Source organism: Lutra lutra, chromosome 1, assembly GCF_902655055.1.
Source record: "Lutra lutra chromosome 1, mLutLut1.2, whole genome shotgun sequence".
Taxonomy (NCBI): Eukaryota; Metazoa; Chordata; class Mammalia; order Carnivora; family Mustelidae; genus Lutra; species Lutra lutra.
The window spans coordinates 103,333,631-103,355,916 of NC_062278.1; the positions used below are offsets into that span (position 1 = coordinate 103,333,631).

At 38.0% G+C, this 22,286-nt stretch overlaps 1 protein-coding gene across 2 annotated transcripts in view; it reads left to right on the forward strand.

The window, feature by feature from the left end:
* KCNMB2 (potassium calcium-activated channel subfamily M regulatory beta subunit 2) overlaps positions 1-17,814 on the forward strand; it is a 239,436-nt gene extending 221,622 nt beyond the window's left edge. For both annotated transcript variants that reach the window (XM_047730890.1, XM_047730898.1), the window contains exons 3-5: positions 527-697; positions 3,115-3,310; positions 17,149-17,814. In XM_047730890.1, the coding sequence (XP_047586846.1) occupies positions 527-697; positions 3,115-3,310; positions 17,149-17,433 (652 nt within the window). In that variant the 3' untranslated portion in view covers positions 17,434-17,814. The remainder of the gene's footprint in view (positions 1-526; positions 698-3,114; positions 3,311-17,148) is intronic.
* Positions 17,815-22,286: the final 4,472 nt, after the last annotated feature.

Below are 22,286 nucleotides of genomic sequence, written 5' to 3' on the forward strand. Positions count from 1 at the left end.
CATTGCTTATAAATCTCAAGTCAATAGAGCCCTAAGCAACCCTAAGCTTGAGAAAAATGTTAACCAAAATAACTTCTATTACTACTGAAGGGAAATAAGGTATTAAGTTGATAGATTCCTGATGTCTACTGCCATTTATTTGAATTAATGCTCCATTAGGTATTCAGAGAGTATAAAAAGATCAATGATGACCAGCTGGAGGTTAAATGGCAAATCTAAAGCAGTATTTTAAGAGTTGAAGGGAGTGCTTTCTTTAGATTCAAGAGAAGGAAAAAGTATTTCCAATTAGACATGGGCCCCAGGGAAAGAAGAGTGACTTGTTTCTGCTCAAGGTTGTTGTGTACACGTGTGTGTTGGGAGGCAACTGTCAGTCACATGCTGGGATCTGATTGCATTCAGGTAGGTTTGGAGGGTTCCTCTAGGCCCCTCTGCCCTTAGGAAGGCATGAGCAGAGATTTACCCACTCTTTAGGGGTGTGCTGATTAACCGTGAACTTCATGTAAGACTGTATTATTTTCAACCTCAGAAATATTTACCAAAAAATCAGGGACCACGACCTCCTGGACAAAAGGAAAACTGTCACAGCACTGAAAGCAGGAGAGGACCGGGCCATTCTCCTGGGACTGGCCATGATGGTCTGCTCCATCATGATGTACTTTCTGCTGGGAATCACACTCCTGCGCTCATACATGCAGAGGTAATACCTTTGGGTGGTTGGGACACGGTCATTGGTCTTCTCCTTCTTCCTCTCCCTAGCTTATCAGCCCTAAGCTCCTCTTCCTCACCTTCTTTCCCAATAAGTACGTTGTACAGTGCCTGGCACATAGTATTTTTAATAATGTTATCAAATAATAATGATAAAAATAGTTCTGTGTATAGGCTGCCTACTATGTGCAGGGACTTTCCATGCATGACTTGCTTAATGCTCATGGATACTTTATAATGGAAGTTTGATATGAATATACTCATTATAAAAATGGCCAAACTGAGGCTCAAGAATGTTATAATTTGCTTGATATCACACAAAATAGCATATGGCATAGATAAGATTCAAACCCATATCCCACTCATTCCAGAGTCCCTATTCTTTCCTCTTCACACCTTTGTTCTCCACCATTTATCCTTTTCTAGCCCACACCCCTCTTCATTACCCCACACGCTGGTGGTTCTTAACTACAAATTTAAATTTTCTGGGAAACTTTAAAAAATTCTGATGCCCAGAACCCTCCACAATCACCCTAGAAGGTCAGATTTAATGGTCTGTAGTGGGACCCAGTTACCAGCATCTTTCGAAGTTCCCCCTCCCCCACCACCCCGTGATCCTAATGTGCTGTCAAGCCTGAGAAAGACTGCTATCCATCAACTTTTAATAATAACAAGTTTGAACCCTTTTCATTTTAATTCTTGCTCTAGGTTTACTGAATAGATAGGGAGGCAATTAAATACTGAAAGAGCAAGTGTATTTCCCCCTGAGTAAGCCGCATGATAAATCCCCCACAGCCTCTCTAGCTAACTGTTGTCCATAAATTGGACACTTTGAGCACAGGGGAGCCTGGCATTGCTGTAACTAATGGGGAGAGTCTCACAGTGGTTCAGCTTAAGGAAACGAGGCCCTTTCAAATGAAAATTTGAGATTTCGATCTGAAAGAGAATCAAACCATTTTGTGGTATTCATTTCTCCACCTAAATTAATACTTTCATTTTAGAAGCAAAATATAGCAGACATACAGTAATTTGCTAAAATTAAGGCATCATCTTTCCCATTTGTGGCTGCTCTGCTCTGTGTCTCTGATGCCTTCAGCTGTGCTCCTTCTCAATGAAAGCGCTGATGCCTCAGGCCTGAGTGTGCACTGATTCCAAAACCACTTTCAGATCTTCACATCTGCTAAGAACCATCTAAGACTTTTTTCCCCTTTGTATAAGCAAAAGCTGACCATCCATGCCCTAGGAAAATACAATTTGCTACACCAGAGGGAGTAAGGGCTAGGATCCTGCCACTGGCATGAAGTTGGACATGAAAAGGGAAGTCAACACATGTCCACAAAAGGAAGGGGTATTAGTCTGCAAAGAAAATGTGCTGTTTTCTGATTATTACGGTAATCAGTTTATACCCAGAAGTAAAACTTTGATTGCTAATGTGTCACTTCTTAATCACAAATATTATCCTTGATTATAAAATTATAAGCATTTTGGAACGAAAAACTAACCAATGAGCAGCCGGAGGTTTGTTTGTTTTTTTTCTTTTTTTAATCTTTCTAATAGAGGTTCCCAGGGCACTAATGTGAACCCATTATCTCCACAAAAGGGCCTCCTTGCCACTGTGTGCAAAGGGAGGCAACACAGTACCTCATACCTAAGGAATGAGCTTAGGCCTTAGAGACATACAGGAGTAGGTAGAATCACCATTTCCATTACTTACTAGCTGTGTGCCTTTACATGTTTCCTGATTTCTCTGACCCTCACGTTTTAAAAAAAAAAAATTTATACCCAACTTACAAAGTTTTGGAAATGTATATAAAGCACCAATTAGGGTAAAGACAGATGCCACAAGTGATTGCTTTTGGTACAATAAAAGGATGGAGTTATATTTTCTCCCTTATTAGAAAGACTATGAAGAAATAAATCACAGTCCTTCTGTCTATCAAGTTAGAAGTCAAGCCCCTCCAGCCCTCTACCATCTTCCCTCCCCTTCTCCCTTACACCTTCACTGCCTACAAACTGGGCAGACATTGCAAGCAAGGCCTGGCGTGTGGCAGGAAGCTGCTTACAAGGTAGAACTCAGGGTGATTATAGGCTGGGATATAAAAGATGCCTTATGCTACCAGCAAATGTGAGAAGGAAGTAAAAACCTAACTTAAAGCAAGCATTGGACATTAAAGTATGTCTGACAGAAGTCACTGGAAAAGTTTTCAGGTGCCAGGCAAAGTTTATCCGTGTTTATATTATAGTTTGCCTAAAGCTATTCTATTTAAGGCATAAATGCTAACAAATAGATTGTATGATAGATTTGGAAAAGATTCTTCAGGTTAAGGAAACAACAGATGATCCCCTCTGATAGACACCTTCCTGGTTCTTAATATCTGGGTCTGTGTTTCCTCTCCCCTCTCTCTGCAGTGTGTGGACAGAAGAGTCTCAATGCACCTTGGTGAATGCGTCCATCACAGAAACCTTTAATTGCTCCTTCAGCTGTGGTCCGGACTGCTGGAAACTCTCTCAGTACCCCTGCCTCCAGGTGTATGTTAACCTGACTTCTTCTGGTGAAAAGCTCCTTCTCTACCACACGGAAGAGACCATGAAAATCAATCAGAAGGTAGGGTGTGGCATAAGCACACTGCATTTCGGTCACCCCCACAGAGCACCCAAGCTCAGCCCATCTCCCTCTGAACTTCCCCTGTGCCAGCATTTCAAAGGAAAATACCATTAGGAAGCAGGCCCTGCTTCACCCATTCACAGAACTATTTGACTCTTGCCTGGGAGACATTTATCTCCTGTGCATGTTGCAGACAAATCATTCCCTCATTTCGTGGTAGTGCAGATTTATCCTTTACTTTCATCTAGAAGAGTAAACACCCTATTATTCATACACAAATAGACTGAGTCTTTCAAAGCAAATGTGCAGCTTAGCCCAAGTCATACAAGCCAAAACCTAACAAACAAGCAAACAAAAATTCATCATATACCTGAGAGCACCAGAGTAAAACTATATTTTCCATAGTCACTGTCACTTAGTTCTGTGGTCTTGGGGATGTAACTTCATCTCTCTGAGCTTCAGCTTCCTTTTCTCCTAACATCTTTGCAAGGTCTTTCTGAGGATCAGGACTGTGTATGTAAGGTGTGGAGCAGACCACAGTGCCTGGCACAGGTCATGGTCATAGTGTGTGTGTGTCTGTGTTTCTTTTTTTATGTAAGTTATATTCATAGAGGCTGAATTTTCCAGCACTGATATATTCAAATCCACTGGGTCGATGCTCAACTAATGTGTATTGAATGAAAGCTGTACATAACCCTTGCATTTATAAGGTCTGGGATCACCAGTAAGTGCCAACAGAACCTACCTGCCATTATCAGTTTTAGGTTAAATATATTGAGCTTTCGGTTCGTGGTAGCAATTTAGATATGCCAAGAGAACCTGACGCTACTCTCCATTAGGACAACTGGCTCTCATTACTAAGATACAACCCTCATGAACCCCACTCTTTCTTGGAAAAACGAATTTCACCACAATTATCAGCACCTAAATGATACATATTATATGTATTGAAAAAATGCCGTGCTTTGGAAATTAGATGATAGAGCGTAAGATTTGCTTTGTCATATATTGACACAAAATAAGAAAATCCACTTTACCTTTTGGTCACGATAACTTAAAAATTCCTTGAAGGTATCTCTGAGGACTGAACGTAATGAATATTTCAGAGACTGTCATTTGAAAATGTCTGCTCTGATTTCCTTTCATTTGTGACAGCCACAAATAATACCAATCCTAACCCTGTTCTGCAAATATATAAAGCTTAACTCTCCCACAAGTGTTTGTTTTTCAAGATCTTCCCTCAAGTCAGATCTTTAAATCAAAGCTGACCTGTAATGGTGAATGCCTATAAAACTCTCAGATCTCCTTGGAACTGGAAATTGACCAAAGTTGAAAAGGCATCCAAAAGTAGAACAAATTTCCATTTCCTCATTTTGACATTTTATTACACAGCCCTGTGAATGCATTATTTAGGCTATAAACAGGCAGTGAACCTACCACAGAAAGGCTCAGTTAAAAATTTAGGACCAGTATCTGTTTGCTGTCAGCACGATACTAGGTCATTGTTTGGTTTATTTGCCCCCTGACCTTATTTTTAACTGTGAATTATAACACACATACAGAAACATGCAAGAAAGGAAAGAGAGTGCAGTGCAAGCATTTATTACAGAGATCACCATGAGGGTAGAGAAATAAAACATTTCCTGCACCACAAAAATACCCCTCATACCCCTAAAATAACTATAGGCTTTGTATCCTGCCAGATACAACAACTATCCTGACAATACAGCAATTACTTTTTTTTTTTTTCTTTGCAGTGCGTTCACCTAAGTATATATCCTTAAACATTATTTATTTTGCCTGGTTTTTAAACATTATGTAAATGGAATTATACAGAGTATTTCCCTTCGTGTCTGGCTTCTTTCACATAACACAGTTGTTAGAGCCATTCCACTTGGTGGTAGCTCATTCATTTTCATTATTGTATCTTATCCCATTATATGAATGTGCCAGTTTATTTATTCATGTTACTTTTGATGGACATTTTGAGTCATGTATAGTTTGGGGCTACTGCAAATAATTCTGCCATGAATACTCTTGTACAAAGGCTCTTGGTACACAAGCACACACTTCTGTTGGGTAAAACCTGGGAATGAAATCTCTAGATCACAGGGTACACCCATCTGAAAGTTTAGTAGATAACACCAAATGTGTCTCCAAACTCCCACCAACCCTGAAGATTTTTTATTGTTTCAGATCCTTACCAACACTTGGTAACATCTGTAATTGTAATTTTAGCTAATGTAGTGATATTTCCTTGGGATTCTGATGACTAATGTTGCCAACTGTCTTTTCATTTCTTTATTGGCCATCTGGATATCCTCTTTTTTTTTTTTTTAAGATTTTGTTTATTTATTTGACAGAGGGAGAAATCACAAGTAGGCAGAACAGTAGGCAGAAAGAAGGGGAAGCAGGCTCCCTGCCGAGCAGAGAGTCCGATGCAGGGCTCGATCCCAGGACCCTGACTGAGATCATGACTTGAGCCGAAGGGAGAGGCTTAACCCACTGAGCCACCCAGGCGCCACTGGATATCCTCTTTTATACAATCTCTGTTCCATTCCCTTGTTCATTTTTCTATCAGATTATTTCTTCTTCACATTCATTGTAGGAATTTTAATATCTAGATATGAACTTCTGTTGGTTTTATGTGTTGCAAATATCTTCTCTCATTCTATGGCCTTTTCACTCCCTTAATGATGTCTTCGAAAGAAAGAACTTTCTAATTTCAATATCGTCAAATTTTGTCAATCTGTTTTTGCTGTTGTGGAGGTGGTGGTGGTTGTTTTGATGTTTGGGTTTTGGAGAGGGTTTTTGTTGTTGGTTTTTTAGGGGAGGTTATCTTTTTGTTTGTTTGGTTGGTTTGGTTTGTTTTTCTGGTATTTTGTTGTCCTGTTGAAAAGGTCTTTACTTGTCCTGAGTTCACAAAGTCACTCTCCTAAATTATCTTCTAGAAACATAATTGTTTCTCCTTCCACATTTAGAATACGATCTCTTCACATTTAGAATACATTTAGAGTGGAATTGATTTTTACACAAGAGTCTGGATTCTGGGTTTCTCTTTTTTTCTCATGTGGACAGCCATTTGCCCAAGTCCACTTATGAAAAGACAACACTTTCTTCAGTGGATTATTTTTATAATCCCATCCATCCCCCTTTTTTTCTTGGAAGTTATCGGTTGCATTACTATTCTTGTAGGGTTTAGCCTAGATATTACAACTTGCAATCTTGACTACTTAAGGACATTAAATAAAACATCTTCACTACTACTTATTATCTTCCTAACTTACATATTATTTCCATTTTATTCTACAGACATGCTAAGTTTATGCAGACATTATTACTTGAAGAATACATTCACTGGACATAAAATTCTAACTTGGCTGGTATTTTGTTCCCGCACTCAGAAATATTCCATTGTTTTCTGGTGAGCATTATTACTATTTAAAAATTGGCTCTCAAGGGACACCTGGATGGCTCAGTCAGTTAAGCTGCTGCATCCAGCTCGGGTCATGATCCCAGGGTCCTGGAATTGAGTTCCACATCGGGCTCCTTGCTCGGCAGGGAGCCTGCTTCTGTCTCCACCTCTGCCTGCCACTCTGTCTGCTTGTGAGCTCTCTATCTCTCCGATAAATAACTAGATAGATAGATAGATAGATAGATAAATGAAATCTTTAAAAAAAAATAAAAATTGGTTCTCAGTCTAATTGCTGCTTCTTTGAAGGTAATCTTGGTTTATTTAAAAGATGAGTTGATTTGGTTTTCCACAGTTTAACCGTTATATGGCAGAGTACGCCTTTACCTGTTTGTCTGCTTAGCGTTCCCTGAGCTTCCTTCACGGTTTCTTGATGCTCTTCATCAATTTTGGAAAGTTCTCAGTCAATATTTCGTCAAATATGTCTCTGCCCCAATTCACTTCTGTTTCTCCTTTTTGCACTCCAACTGGCCATATGCTAAGCTTTCTCTTTGTATCTCCTGTGTACTTACTTTCTCTCTTTTTAATCTCTCTGTGCTTCATTCTGCATTCTGACCTATCTTCTAATTTGTAATTCATTCCTCAGCTCTGACAAATCTACTGTTAAACCCACTCATTGCATTCTTAATTTCTCCTATTATATTGTTCATTTTGAGAATATCCATTGGAGTCTGTTTTGCCATTTCTGGTTTTCTGAAATATCCTCATTTTTATCTTTTAAGTCCTTCAACATAAAAAATAAAATTATAGTAGGGGCGCCTGGGTAGCTCAGTGGGTTAAAGCCTCTGCCTTCGGCTCAGGTCATGATCCCAGGGTCCTGGGATTGAGCCCCGCATCGGGCTCTCTGCTCAGTGGGGAGCCTGCTTCCCTCTCTCTCTCTGCCTGCCTCTCTGCCTACTTGTGATCTCTGTCTGTCAAATAAATAAATAAAATCTTTAAAAAAAATTTTTTTAATAATAAAAAAAATAAAATTATAGTTATTTTAAAGTTTATCTTGAGGATTTCAATATCCAGAGCTGCTATGTGCCTATGCTATTTGATTTTCTTCTCTTGCTTTTTTTCATGTCTTGTAATATCTGGTAATTTTTCATCAGGTATCATATTTGATCATTTATAAGAATAATTAAATTTATAAGAATAATTTTAAGCCTAGGGTGACATCATCATGTCATCTTTTCCAAAACATATTTCCATTTGCTTCTGCCAGGCTCCTGGGTGTATGGGCCATACATAATCACCTCATTCTGACTTCATAAACTTGAGATACACAAGTCTGAACTCAAGTCCCTTTGAGAATATGTCTACTTCAGGTTGCCATTTTTCCTAGGATGCAGTCCTTAGGGTACCAACACAAACTGAATGGAAGGTCATCAGACCCCCTACCTGATAGGCCTTCAGTGATGGGTCCTGCACCTAGCTCTGCAAGGCTGTCCAAAATGCCATTCAGTATTCTAGACTCTCAGCCCCCTTCTAGAATCAGCATATACTCTCAAGGAAAAGGTAAGACCAAAAGTGGCTCACATTCCTGGCCTGAAGCTCTTCACACCTGGATAGTTGTCCTCTGCCTTTAAGCAGAAATATATGTAATTAGTCAATCAGAGAAAGACTACTATCATATGGTTTCACTCATATGCAGAACATAAGAAACAGGGCCGAGGATCCTAGGGGAAGAGAGGAAAAACTGAATGTGAAGTTATCAGAGAGGGAGAAAAACCATGAGAGACTTTTAACTATAGGAAGCAAACTGAGGGTTGCCAGAGGGGAGGTGGGTGGGAGGATGGGGTAATTGGGTGATGGCCATTAAGGAGGGCACATGATGCAATGAGCATTGGGTGTTATACACAACTGACGGATTGTTGAACGCTACATCTAAAACTAGTGATAGCTACATCTAAAACTAGGTTGACTAATTGAATTTAAATTTAAAAAAAGAAAAAGAAAAAAGAAATATATATATTGAAACTTCAGTTACCTCTATATCTGAAGGTTATTAAACCACAATTTTCATGCAATGTGAGGAATATTTAGAATATTTCTGGGGAAAACATAAAAACAATCTCTGTGTGGATCTTTCTTTCCTGTTATCCTCTCTCTAGCTCACTAAAAATAATAGTCTTCCCCAGAGTTACCAAGAAATGGGCAGAATTTTACTGACACACATAAGGCATCACTGACCCTGTTTGATCTGAGAAAATAGGAGGCAAAGAGTATCAGTCAAGCTGCATGTATCTTTGTAGAAAATAGCCAAAAGAATTTTATTTTTAAATTTTCACACTCTCTCGTATACTTTCTTTTTTAGCCTTTAAACCAAGTGCCCACCTTCTTGTCAACATTACAGTTGGAGCTGCTTAAGCTGATAAGCTGGCATGCTCTTGTAGAGCAATTGGCTGACTGTTCCAGGAAGCTGCAAGTGGGCTCCAGGGCCCCTGCCTCTCAGGGCCATAAGGCCATCAGAGGAATCATGAACAGTGGCTATTATTAATTCGCTATGGTTGTGAAATTCTTCAATGCTGATCTCCTTTTGGGAGTTTAAAACCTATTCTGCCTACCAGGATTCTCTAAACATGACTATCCAGTATGGAGGGGAGGGAGTTGAGGGGATGGGTGAGCCTGGTGGTGGGTATTAAGGAGGGCACATATTGCATGGAGCACTGGGTGTGGTGCATAAACAATGAATCTTGGAACATGAAAAAAAATAAATTAATTGTTAAAAAAAAGAGAATGGCGTTTCTAAAACAAGAAAATATATCCTTGCAAGGGATTCTGAACCCAATTACAGTGTATGGGGGGCAGGAGGAGGGGGTGTTTCTCACACCATCAAGCAATTCTCCAAAACCAGCTGGGTGTCCTACAATTCTACTCAAATCTGATGCTATCTACCCAAAGATAGCATTAGATTGTATAAATTAAGAGTTCTGGGGACACCTGGGTGGCTCAGTTGGTTAAGCGGCTGCCTTCGGCTCAGGTCATGATCCCGGCGTCCTGGGATCGAGTCCCACATCGGGCTCCTTGCTCGGCGGGGAGCCTGCTTCTCCCTCTGCCTCTGCCTGCCACTCTGTCTGCCTGTGCTCATGCTCGCTCCCTCTCTCTCTCTCTTTAAAAAAAAAAAAAGAAAAAAAAAAAGAGTTCTGTCCCACAAGACTACCCCCACCTGAGTTCAGAGGCCAGTCACAAGCCCTGTTTATCAGAGCTTCCAACAACCCCCTACTTAAGCTCTATTAATTTGCTAGAGTAGCTCACAAACTCAGAGACACATTTTGATTATTAGAGTCCCAGCTTATTTTAAAATGACAGAACTCAGCCAGATGGAAGAGCCATATAGGGCTAAGTAAAAGGAATGGCACAGAGCCCTCTTCAAGCATGCCACTTTCCCCAAATCTCCCTGCATTCACCAACCTGGAAACTCTCCTAACCCTGTCCTTTGGGGTTTTATGGAGGTTACAATATATAGGCATGATTGATTAAACCATTAGCCTTTGGCAATTGATTCAGTCTCCAGCCCTTCTAACAGGAGGTCAGGGATTAAGACTGAAAGTTCTAACCCTCTAATCACATGGGTGGTTCTCCTGGCAGCCAGCCCCATCCTTAAATGTGGTCCCAAGTAACCTTATTCACCTAACAAAAGACATCTTTATAGCTCTTATCACTTAGGAAATTTCAAGGGTTTTAGGTTCTCTGTTCCAGAAATAGGCACAAAGAACAAATATCACATCCAATCTTTGGTATGTGGGATAGTATCATATTATATTATATTTTATCGATAATTGTCATGGGGGAGATAGCTAATTTTGGAAGAGAGTAAGTTCTATAAATCAGCCAATTATTTGCAACTTCAAACTCACCACCATTCCTTTCATCACCCATTTGGAAGCCTACTGGGTTGCCTAAATGCAGAAAATATACATATCTAGACCAGGCTTTCTCAACCTCAGCATTACCAGTATTTTGGGTGGGATAATTCTTTGTTCTATGAGGGTGGGCTCTGCCCTGTACAATGTAGGATATCTAGCAGCATCCCTGGCCTCTACCCACTAAATGTCTAGCATCGTCCTCCTTTCAACTGAGACAACTAAAAATGTCTCCAGACAGTGGCCAGTGGCAGAACCACTGCTCTAGATTTTACTTAGCTTTGAGTTTGGATGCTGTGAGATTCCCAAATCCTGCAAAGCTTGGAAGCACTTAATTCCTCTGCATTGCATTGGTAAGGTAAGGGTAAAAGGGAAGAAATGAAAGAGAAGTTGAAAATCTAGATAAGAAATAAAAGGATCAAACATTTATCAAGTGTCTGCTATATACTGTGTCCCCAGAATTCTGGTAAGAACTTCGTAAAAATCATCTCATTTGATCCTGACTAAAACCATATTCCTAAAATTATAGCCATATTTCATCAAGAGTTTGCAGCCTGCCAGGCATTGTATTAAATATTTTCTATGAACTTATTTAATTACAGCAGCAACCCCACACACTAGGTATCATTATCATCTCCACTTTTTGCAATAATGTAACTAAGCTCAGAAAATGAAATAATTTTCCCAAAGTCACACATTCACTAACTAATTAGGTCTGAATAAAAATCTAAGTCTCTTCACCTCATCCTGCTACCTCTTAAAGAGAAAAACATTAGAGCGTCTCTGGATGAAAAATCTAATTCCATGAAATATTTATCCTCAGATGGCATATTTTAGTGAACAGGTGAGAATCCATCCCATTCCATCATATCCCAATAGCTGCTTAGGATCAAAAGGCCATTGTACATGGAACAGAATTATCTGTGATCCATAAGAAAGTCAGGGTTGTGTATTCAGCATGAGTTTACACAGAATAGATATTAAACAGACAGAAGTGCACCCTCAAAGAGGGGGATGGGGGGAAACATGCCTGGAAATGTGACATAGGAAATCCCCATAATTAGCACTCTAAGTTGAAGGGTATCTATTAGACATTTGCTGAAACTATCTATGGACCAGAGATGCAGAAATACTTTTATGATTGACAAAGTTTAGTCATTGCTCACCAAAACTAAATTCCGGGACAGCCCACGGCACCTTTGTGCAGAAGTGAAAGGAAGAGTGTGCCCCAAAGAAGTTTGCTAAGCGTCAAGAAGAATAGCATGGAGAAGAAATCCGCTTCTTTGTCATTGCTGAGAAAGAGTGCCATGGCAAAGGGCAATGTCAGACAAGTTATGTGACTTACTCCAGGCCTAATTTGATACATCATGAACCAGAAGGGGGCGGCCTCTGTGGTTTAGCCATCTGGGTATTGACTGATCTCAAGGCTCCAGATGGCTTCCATTTAGTGCTTGCATTTAGTAAGTAGATTTCCTAGGTCCTTTTAACTTCTTCTCTACTCCAAATCAAGCAGAAATATTGTAACAAAGGTGAAAGCTCTGGGAAACGCAGAAAAAAAAAAAAAAAAAAAGCATGTCTCTTGGGAGGTGCCTGTGTCTCATACTGAAAGAAATGTTAGTGCATAGCAGAGTGTAAATTGTTTTCCTTTCCACTCCTAAACATTTCAAAAGGTACCACTTGCCAAAGTCAAGTAGACACTAGAAGTTCAAACTAACAAATCTAAACCAAATTTTCTGGGATTCACTTTGTTAGAAGTGATGATGAGGAACAAGAATCCTCAAAAGGGAAAGAAAGGGACATCTGAATTCGCACTCTCACCTCTTCTGTCCATTACGGTTACCCAAAAAACTGGAAAGTTCAAAATGCATATGTGAACCAGAGTAACCCAAGGCTTCTAGCTGCTGATCTCTACACTCTCTGAACACGGGAATCCCATCTTCTTCTCCAGCTCAGAGCACAGACCTTGACACATCACACACCAGACAGGCTTACCAAACATGTGCACAATATTCATTGTCTGAAGATGCTAGAAAGAGTTCCATCTGACTTCAGAACAAGAATATCTCTGTTTCACATGAGCAATATTTTTGTTTTTATCTCATGATCATGATGGGTTTAGGATCCCAAGGCTACTAACGAGTGCTGAGAGCAAATTTGTGGCCCACCTCTGCAAAGGATATATCTTTACTCAAAGCCTTTTTAGCTTCACTCCTGGTCCCATTGTATCACCCCATGATTGTTTTGTAATACCTTCCTGTCTCTTTCTAATGATCTGTCTTGTATTGTTTCTGTTTTTGATAGCTGTGTCTAGCGCGCTGCTCGGCACATTAAAGACACTCAACATTGATTGGATTTCATTAAATTTCTAAACCCTCTCTGAATATAAAACCCTTCTCTTTTTATAAAAGAACAAATGAAGAACAAATTCTTCCCTTGAGATGATGCTGAGAATTAATAGCTCCCTTCCTACCATCATTAAAAAAAGAGGCTGACCCGTGAGGTTATTCAACCAAACCATCCCCATTCCCCTACCTCCACTTCTCCCCACATCTTTTATTTTTAGGGTGAAGGCCTGTCACTATTTGCTTCACACACGCCTAGCAAAGCATGTCCAAGCAAAGCCCAACAGGTAGTTTCTCAAAACTTTGTCCATCATTTGAATAAAAATAACTCTATTTATGTGTAAGATTCTGGAAGTCAGGCTAAGAAAAGTTTCAGTCACTTTTTCAAAGAATTGTAGAAAAGATGCTATTGCTGCGCCGTCATTGCCACGAAAGGGGAACAAGAAAAGTTGCCACAAGCTGGGTTTCTTCAGCTGGGAGAGGAAAGGTCGTACCCATGGGCCAGCTCTATGGTTTTCAATACAAAGGAGAATTTAAGGGATTTGGGAAAGCAATAAGGTTTATTAACAAAACTCCAGATTAAGAAAAGAGATGTGAAACTAAATCTTCCATTAAGTAGCTGCCTCAGAGGTTTGCAAGGTTTCTATTTTCATATGTTAAAGCACCAAGAGAAGAATGGCCCAAGGTCATAGTAAATTATACTTTACAAATAAAATATACTTTGATTAGTACTTAAGTGTCTTGTGTATATAAAATTAGTACTCATATGTTCCTTTATGCTATCTATCATGCAGAATCTAAAAGTTAAATCTTTTTTATTCCACACCTCCCACTAAAAAAATACGATCTAAAATGCTGGGATTTTTATCTTTTCAGTCTACATTACATTTTCCAAGTAAGCATTGATAGTAAAGTTTCCATTTGTTGAAATGCAATCTGTATATTCTAAACCAATCACAAAATCATCCACCAAGCATGTGATAAAGTCATGATATCACTAAATCTTCACCCCAAATTCATACCAGCTTCAAGAACATACACATGGCTGTAGTTGGAACAATAGAAAAAGAAGCCTACAATCCTAGTGTAGGATTCAGCCAAATGTCAAATCTCCTGGGACACAAAAGCTAGGAACATAAGAGTCTCGAACAGGACTGCCACTGTGAACACCACATAACTAATAATTTTGCCCTACTTAGAGGTTTCAGAGTTTAGTATATGGCACTTGGTTAAGGCTTTAGGAGATCATATGGACAATGTGATACTCCAATAATAAATATGTAAATGAAAATTTATTGAGGTTTTATGCATATTCATCATTTAATCTTCACACAAACCCTGCCAGGAAGGTTCTGTTAACCCCTTTGTATAGTTAAAGAAGTTGACTCTGAGCAGCCAAGTAAATTGCCTATAGAAACACAGTAACCAGATCTACAGAACACAACTTGGGCTTATTATACTACCTCATGCATTCATAATGACAAAAGAAGGACCCACCAATAATAAAGTAAATGAATGACATAGGGTAGAGTCAGTCCGATAATGTACGGAACGTGCTTTATCTGGCCATTCCATATGTGAGACCCTGAAGGCTTGAAACTTTAATAAGCAGTATTAAACCTGTATAGCAACCTTGCTAGACAGTCTCAAAAGTACTTTATATCTCATTTTACTTGGAAGAATCTTACCTAATGACAGAATTATTGTCATTTGACTGATAAACTTTCTTTAAAAAAACGTAAAATCCAGATCAATTCACAAGAGCATAAGAAAAGAAAAAACTCCATTTTTAATGGAATTCCATTTTTATTGAGATCATTTCAATAACTTAATACTGTTAGCCACGGAAACTACTACTATAAACTGTTTTGGCACAAAAATATACAGAAGACTGATGCATTTGTAATCTAAATTTGTTCTGTCTCAATTCAACCACAAATGGCTTGTCTGTGATTTTTGTAATGATTTGCTTCAGAAAATATTTTTAAGAACTATAAAGACATGAAGAAGGTTTGAAGGAAAAAAAATAATCAAGGTAGATATCTCCATCCTGCCTTACACCCTTTTGATCCAAAGACATCCAACTGGTGGAAGATTTGTTTCATGGAGTCATAGGCTAATTTTATACTAGGTTGTAACTCACTGAGAAATTCTGCTTTTTTTGGAGATAATTTCAGACCCTTAATGTGCTAGCGCCAGCTCTCTTCTGTACTCGTATTTATGAGTGTACTCACATTTATTCTTAGCTGATTAAATTTGAAGGTGTCAACCAGCCCTGCTATGAGAACATTATTTTAAGCATGCTCAATCCCCATTCTTAACTAAGTAAGAATCTTCCTGCTGTTTAGAGTCAAAGAATCCAATTATTACAGCACTATAAACAAAGCTAGGTGCCTGTGTGCCCACTAATACAGAGAAAAGAGTAAGCCAAACATACTCCATTAGCAGAACTCATTCCATTTCTTTTATATTTTCTACCCATGAAACCTACAGGTCTCCAGGATCCTACCCCCAAAGCTTCCATCAATGTACCTCAAAGTTCAACAATAGCCCACCTCATTTGTGTCTCCACATACAGTTCTGGGAATTGTGTACTGCACAACCTTTGGGGTACCAGTCACATGGTAAAAGTCATAGATATGCCAAAAAAAATTTAAAAATCTTGCCATTTGCAATGACATAGATGGAACTAGAGGGTATTATGCTGAGCGAAATAAGTCTATCAGAGAAAGACAATTATCACATGATCTCTCTGATATGAGGAATTTGAGAGGCAGGGTGGGGGGTCATGGAGGGTAGGGAGGGAAAAAAATGAAACAAGATGGGATTGGGAGGGAGACAAACCATAAGCAATTCTTTATCTCACAAAACAAACTGAGGGTTGCTGGGGGGTGAGAGGGAAGGAAAGAGTGGCTGGGTGATGGACATTGGGGAGGGTATATGCTATGGTGAGTGCTGTGAAATGTGTAAGCCTGATGATTCATAGACCTGTGCCCCTGGGGCAAATAATACATTATATATAAATAAATAAATAGTCATAGATGAGAATATTTGTAAGCATGATTTATAAATTGGTAACACAGTAAGAAATGTGGGGTTTTTCTCATAATAATTTTTTTAAAAATCAGTTTTGTCACTGCCCATTTACAGATCAAGGAAAAAGGATCACAGAGATTTCATCTCCTTAAAGACTGCTTTTTAAATTAGGGAAAAAATGTATTCAAAAGTATTTGCAATAAATAAAAACTCAAAGTTCTTTCATTTCATTTGTATCTAGAAAAGAGAGGGCAGGGGAGGGAAAAAGGACAGGAAGAGGGAGCAGAGGTGAAAATATAAAGTGAGGTGAGGAATCGGGGCAAGGCAGGGAAGGAAAAGAGATACAAAGGAAGAAATTCAAGGACCTAAGTACGTAGGAAGAAAGGAGAGTCATCTAGAAGAGATATAATGAGAAAGATAAGAGAGGTGAAAAGATCAAAGGAAGGATAGTGTAAATTTTCAGATGAGTGATGGTTGAAGAGTAAACTCATTTGGTTCTGTTTCATCTTTCCTTGGTTTATGGAAAAAGTTTTTTTGTCACGCTAACTGGGCACAGTCAATTCATCATAGCTCTTTAACTATTCAATATCTCTACAATTTCCAGGATTCTTTTTCAGCAACTCACCACAGGTTATAGCTGTTTCCTTGACTACAGTAGCAATGTGACCAAGTGGACTTGGCTGAATAAATTAAGCCAAGCCAAAAAGAGAAGAATAAACTACTTTCCCTGAGAGACCTGGTAGCTTCTGATATTACATGGACTACTATGGATAGACAAGACTGAAAAATTGACACTCTGATTCCATGTTAAAGTGTGTTCAATAAGGAATAATTAAAACTCACCTTATTAGCTATGGTCAAAAGAATTCACTGGAGTCATCAAATTCTAATCAACAATTAAACTATATATGGGAGAACTATTTAGGTACATATGGGTCAGACACCTACAAACTTTGGTTTTGTTTTTTTTTACTGTGTGAGGTCTTAGGGTTTCTGGAGACACTGGTTTGAATATGAAAAGAATAAATATCATGGTTATTTTACAGATCATTAAGTTCACCTCAATATCCCATCTTTTCCTAGTACCAGATATACACAGAGAAAGTATCTTCTGGTAACAGTTTATCTCATTTTCCACAGTGCTCCTATATACCTAAGTGTGGAAAAAATTTTGAAGAATCCATGTCCCTGGTGAATGTCGTCATGGAAAACTTCAGGAAGTATCAACAATTCTCCTGCTATTTTGACCCAGAAGGAAACCAGAAGAGTGTCATCCTAACCAAACTCTACAGTTCCAATGTGCTGTTCCATTCACTGTTTTGGCCAACATGTATGATGGCTGGGGGCGTGGTAATCGTTGCCATGGTGAAACTCACACAGTACCTCTCCCTGCTCTGTGAGAGGATCCAACGGATCAATAGATAAAAGCAAAATGGATGAGATCATTTTCTTTAAAGCTCAAATACTGTTTTCTTTCATTCTTCACCAAAGAACCTTAAGTTTGTAATGTGCAGTCTGTTATGAGTTCCTTAATATATTCTTATACGTAGAGCAATAATGCAAAAGCTGTTCTATATGCAAACATGGTGTCTTTATTATTCAGGAGAAGAAATAACTGTTTTGTGTTGGTTAGTTGTTTTCATAATCTTCTTTTGATGCTGGAACTAGTACTTCCTTCTCTCGTTCTGCCAAAACAGGGCTCAGTTACTCATTTGCCAAGCTTTGTGGAAGAATGTAGATGATATCAACATGATAAAGTTTGTGTTCTCAATTGTCAGATTTCTTGAAGACATTTCTGCAATATTTTTCATCACTCATTGTTTACTAAAGCTGCAGCCAAAAATATTTTTTCTTTTCTAACTCAAAACTGAGCCATGTAGCAAGTGAAGGGACCAGATTTCCTAACTACAGGATGTTAAGCATTTTCCTTATATTTCTACCATATCACTGTAAAGAAGGGGGGAAATCCAGACAGTTATTTCTCTTTTATTATTTTCTATTCATACCTTTAGAATTTTTAACTGATTTCCAAAAGTAAGGTTTTCATTAACCAATTCTATAATCTCTTCCTGTGGTTTAAATAGAAAATGAACAGAGCCCTTTTCCATTTAAGACCCTGCTACTGTGTGAGGAGATAACACTTAACAAAGAGTTTCATTACCTGTGAATTGACTGAACACTGAGTAAATGTACCATTGCCACCCAGGAAAGTCTATGTCATTAAGATATTTATATGAAAATCTTTATTTTATTTCAGTTGAACTGTTAGATGGTAAAATGAAGATCATATTTGCTGGTCAAGACCAGTGGCCTGATTTCAATGCGTAAATCTACTGTGGCAAATTAACATATTGGAATGTTACTCTTTGGGAACTTATGTTTAAATTAATAAGTGTGTAGTCTCTCTTTCTGACAAGTGTTCCCCATTGGGATTTTAAAACTGTGTGCACAGAATTATTTGTCTCCTCTACATGTTTTATTTTTCTATTTATAATTCTCTTTTTTGTTGCTAGATTTTATACAGAGTAGACCTTTTTCCTAACACACACTTAAAATGAATAACAGATCTAAAGGAAGACTTTGTTCATATTTCCCTTTACTTATTGTGTTGGGGGTGGTGGATGTGGATGCAGAATGAGGGACTGGTTTTAAACAAGAACATTCCACCTTTCATTTAATATCAATATCAAAAGGAGAAGACAAACATCTATCTTTCTCATCTACATTTAAGTACTCTTTTATAACATGGCATCAAGGTTTTCTAGATATTGGGAAATTTTACAAAACATATTTGTGGAGTACATGGTGAAACTAATCCAATGAAGTGGAAAGTTTCTTGCAATATTGTAATTCATAGTTTAACTTCCCATAAGCACAAAAATCTTAGCGTGTAATTGGGATTTCAAATGTTTTATTAAAATTTTAAAAAACAAAATCCATTACATCAGCATGATTTGAATACCTCTTACAGTCCAAGCTGACAAGCCCATGGTATTCCAAAATCTTATGAGTCACTACCTCTAAAGGTATTTAAAGAAATTATAAAGAAAGTTCCTTTAACACCCAAACACACACAACTTTCAAACAGTATTTCTAATATTGTTTGAAAATATGATGGAAAACTTGATTCCTACTCTGCTTTAAAGACATAATTCTGATGTGATTTCAGAATGTGATTATGGAGGTGAAAACTTGCCATTTTTAATGTTCCTTGAGCCTCCCTGCACGTAATCTGAAGATAAGGTTTTTTTCATACTTATAATTAAAAATTCCCAACTGATGTTTCAGATAAGATTTAAGAACTCTCAAAATAATGACACCAAGAAAAACATTAACTAGTGCCTTTCTGAATTCCAATAAAGCAAGAGCCCCTTTAAGTAATTTAAATGTACAATTAAATGCTCATTATTAAAAGAGAACAAAGTGGGTTAATAATGTTTTAAATACATTGCACATGTTAACTAATTTAATCTTTATTTTAACCCTATTGAAGGGAGCACTATTATCTTCCCATTCTATAAAGGAGAATGTTGAAGCCTAGAGATGTTAGGTAACTTCCCTAAGGTTACCCAGAAACCAAGATGGCAGAGAGCTGAGAAAATACCCATCTTGTAGGTGTTCCATTATAGTAACCATTTCTATGACTTTGGGGTATTTTAAAGAACACTGAGGAATGATAAGTTTTAGAAAGTATTATAGGGGTGAAGAGTAAAGAAAAAAGACCACTGAACTAGAAGTCAAAGATGTCATTCAAGACATGGTGACTAGGTAACTTCAGGCTTCTCAATTAGTCTCTTGATTTCTTTAACTATAAGATTAGATTGTGAGGCCAGTTGACAATGTTAACTTTGAATGTTAACATTTGAGTTCCCTTTGAATGCTAACATTTCATCATAGGTATGTGAAAGGAGGAATGGATACCATTCCCCAACCTGCACAGCACAGGTCTGATCCTCAAATAAAATCTACTGGTATTAGTCCGTGGATTAAAAAGCACTCTCCCCACTAATGTTCCCCATAAGCCACATGCCCCTCCTTTAGGGCCCAAAACTTTATTTACACCTGTCTGAAGCAGAGCTCTGAGCCTTCACATTAAGCAACAAAGATGATATCCCTCACAGAGTATCTGTGCTTCCAAGCCACTTTCATTATCCAATTAGCATACCCCATCTAAAACTTTATTGATTCCAAATTCCCTGAGTTACAATTATATTAAAACCCAGAAAATGGTAAATACACCAATGATTGCTTGCAAATAGCCATAATAAAAATATGATTCTATAGAAAGCTGACTGATTATAATGATGGTGTAGGCAACCATAAAGTACCTCTGATGTAGGCCATGTGACATTTAGGGTTCCAGCATGTTACTCTTTTCTCATTGCTGTAAAGACCAAAAGAGTGATTATGCATGGCATTTATATAACAAATATTATTTTCAATATGTCAAACCATAAACATCTTATCACATTTCAGTGGGCGAAAACATCTCGAGACTGTAATCATTCCATTGACATTAGCAGAGAGATCTGTAAGACAGCAAAATAATATGAGCAACTGATTCCAGTGAGTTAAAACAATAATTTTAATGCAATGATTTGTCATTCACAAGCATAATTAAATTTCCTCTTCTCTCCTAACAAAAGACTGAAGTGAACAATTGTTCAAGAAAGTAAGGGAATTTTTGTCCTGGTGGGGAAAAGGTGATTAAAGTGTGGACAATGTTCCTTCTCTTCCCAACTTCTACTTCTTTCCTTTACCCTTTGTAAAACATTCAGTAAGAACAATCTCACAGTTCTACAGTAACCATTCTAATGTATGTTCCACTTGGGAAGTTTGACTCAAGGAACAAACTTTCAGGACTCTTCTGAAAAACCTGGCAGGGTGACCCACACAACAGAACGGAGCAAACAACTTTTAAGTTGCATCTGTTCCACCCTTCCATATTTGCAGCAACTGTAAGGAATAATACAAAGTATACAACACTGCCTTCTCTCCTAAGAATGAGTTTGCATTCCACTAGATGGGTCAAGACAACACACATGAAGAAAAAATAGAACAGTTTGGTCTCTAACCCATACCAGTGAGCATAATATCTACAGAGAGTTGATAGGAGTCTTACCTGAGATGTATATGTAAAATGCCTAGCACTGTATATAGCATAAATAGATGCTTACAAGTGACAATTATTACTAACAATAGAAAATTGTAGAAGTAGTATTAATAGTATTAGTAAAACCACTAGTAGTATATAGCCTCTTAGAGCTAGAAGAACTCTAAAATGTCATTTTGCCCAGAATCCACACAATGCACAAATTCCTTCTACAACATCCTTAGAAGGGATCATCTAGCAATAGGGATAGTTACTACTTGAATCCTGCCAGCAGTGGGATAAGTTACCAGTTAATAAGAAAATGCTGGAAAGTTTTCCTGTTTATCAGTTTGAAATCTGCCTCCCTATAATATCTACCCACTAAATTCACACAAAATCAGATCAGTACTCTGTGTCACTAACTCATTCTATTAGTGCTATTTTATTAAAAAAAAAAAAAAACACAGAGGAGGGAATGGGGACCGAGAAATTTTCATTTGTTTAGAATATGAAACCATGGCAAATCACACATTCAACCAGGATTATGACATATATGAAAATTTATAAATGATATCAACTTTAAAAGGTTAATGATAACCTATTAGAACCTAAACATTCATGAATGAATTAAAATGATGAGCTAACTTGACCCTCTGATGCCCATGTGAATTTTAATCCTGTACCACCTCTCAAGTATGAATGGTAACACCATCTAAAGTTCTACATTATGGTTTTATTCAACTCTATGACCCCAGACTAAGTTGTCTAAGTAAGCAGATTACTTAGGAGCATAGATACGTTCCCAACAAAACATTGCAACAATTATGCCATGAGTTCGTCTTGGCTAAGGTACCATTCTCCAGTGCAATGTCGAGGAACTGGAAGGAAATGTCGATCTATGAACTCCAGTAGTGACTTTTTGAATTAAGTCTTTCATTTAGGTAGGAGGAGAAGTTATTTTCTCAATATAATCACTAAACTAGAGCCTCCAGAACTGCTCTTTAGTCTGATTCTTCCAAAACAAATATAATCTTCAAGCCTTTGCAAGCTATAATATGACTTCTTACCAACAAAGTGTGAGATGCGGACATGGAGAAGGCTCAAGATCCTCTACACAATCTCACCCCCTATTAGCACTATTAGCAGTACCAGAAATTGCTTTACATAGAAATCACAACTTCTCTTC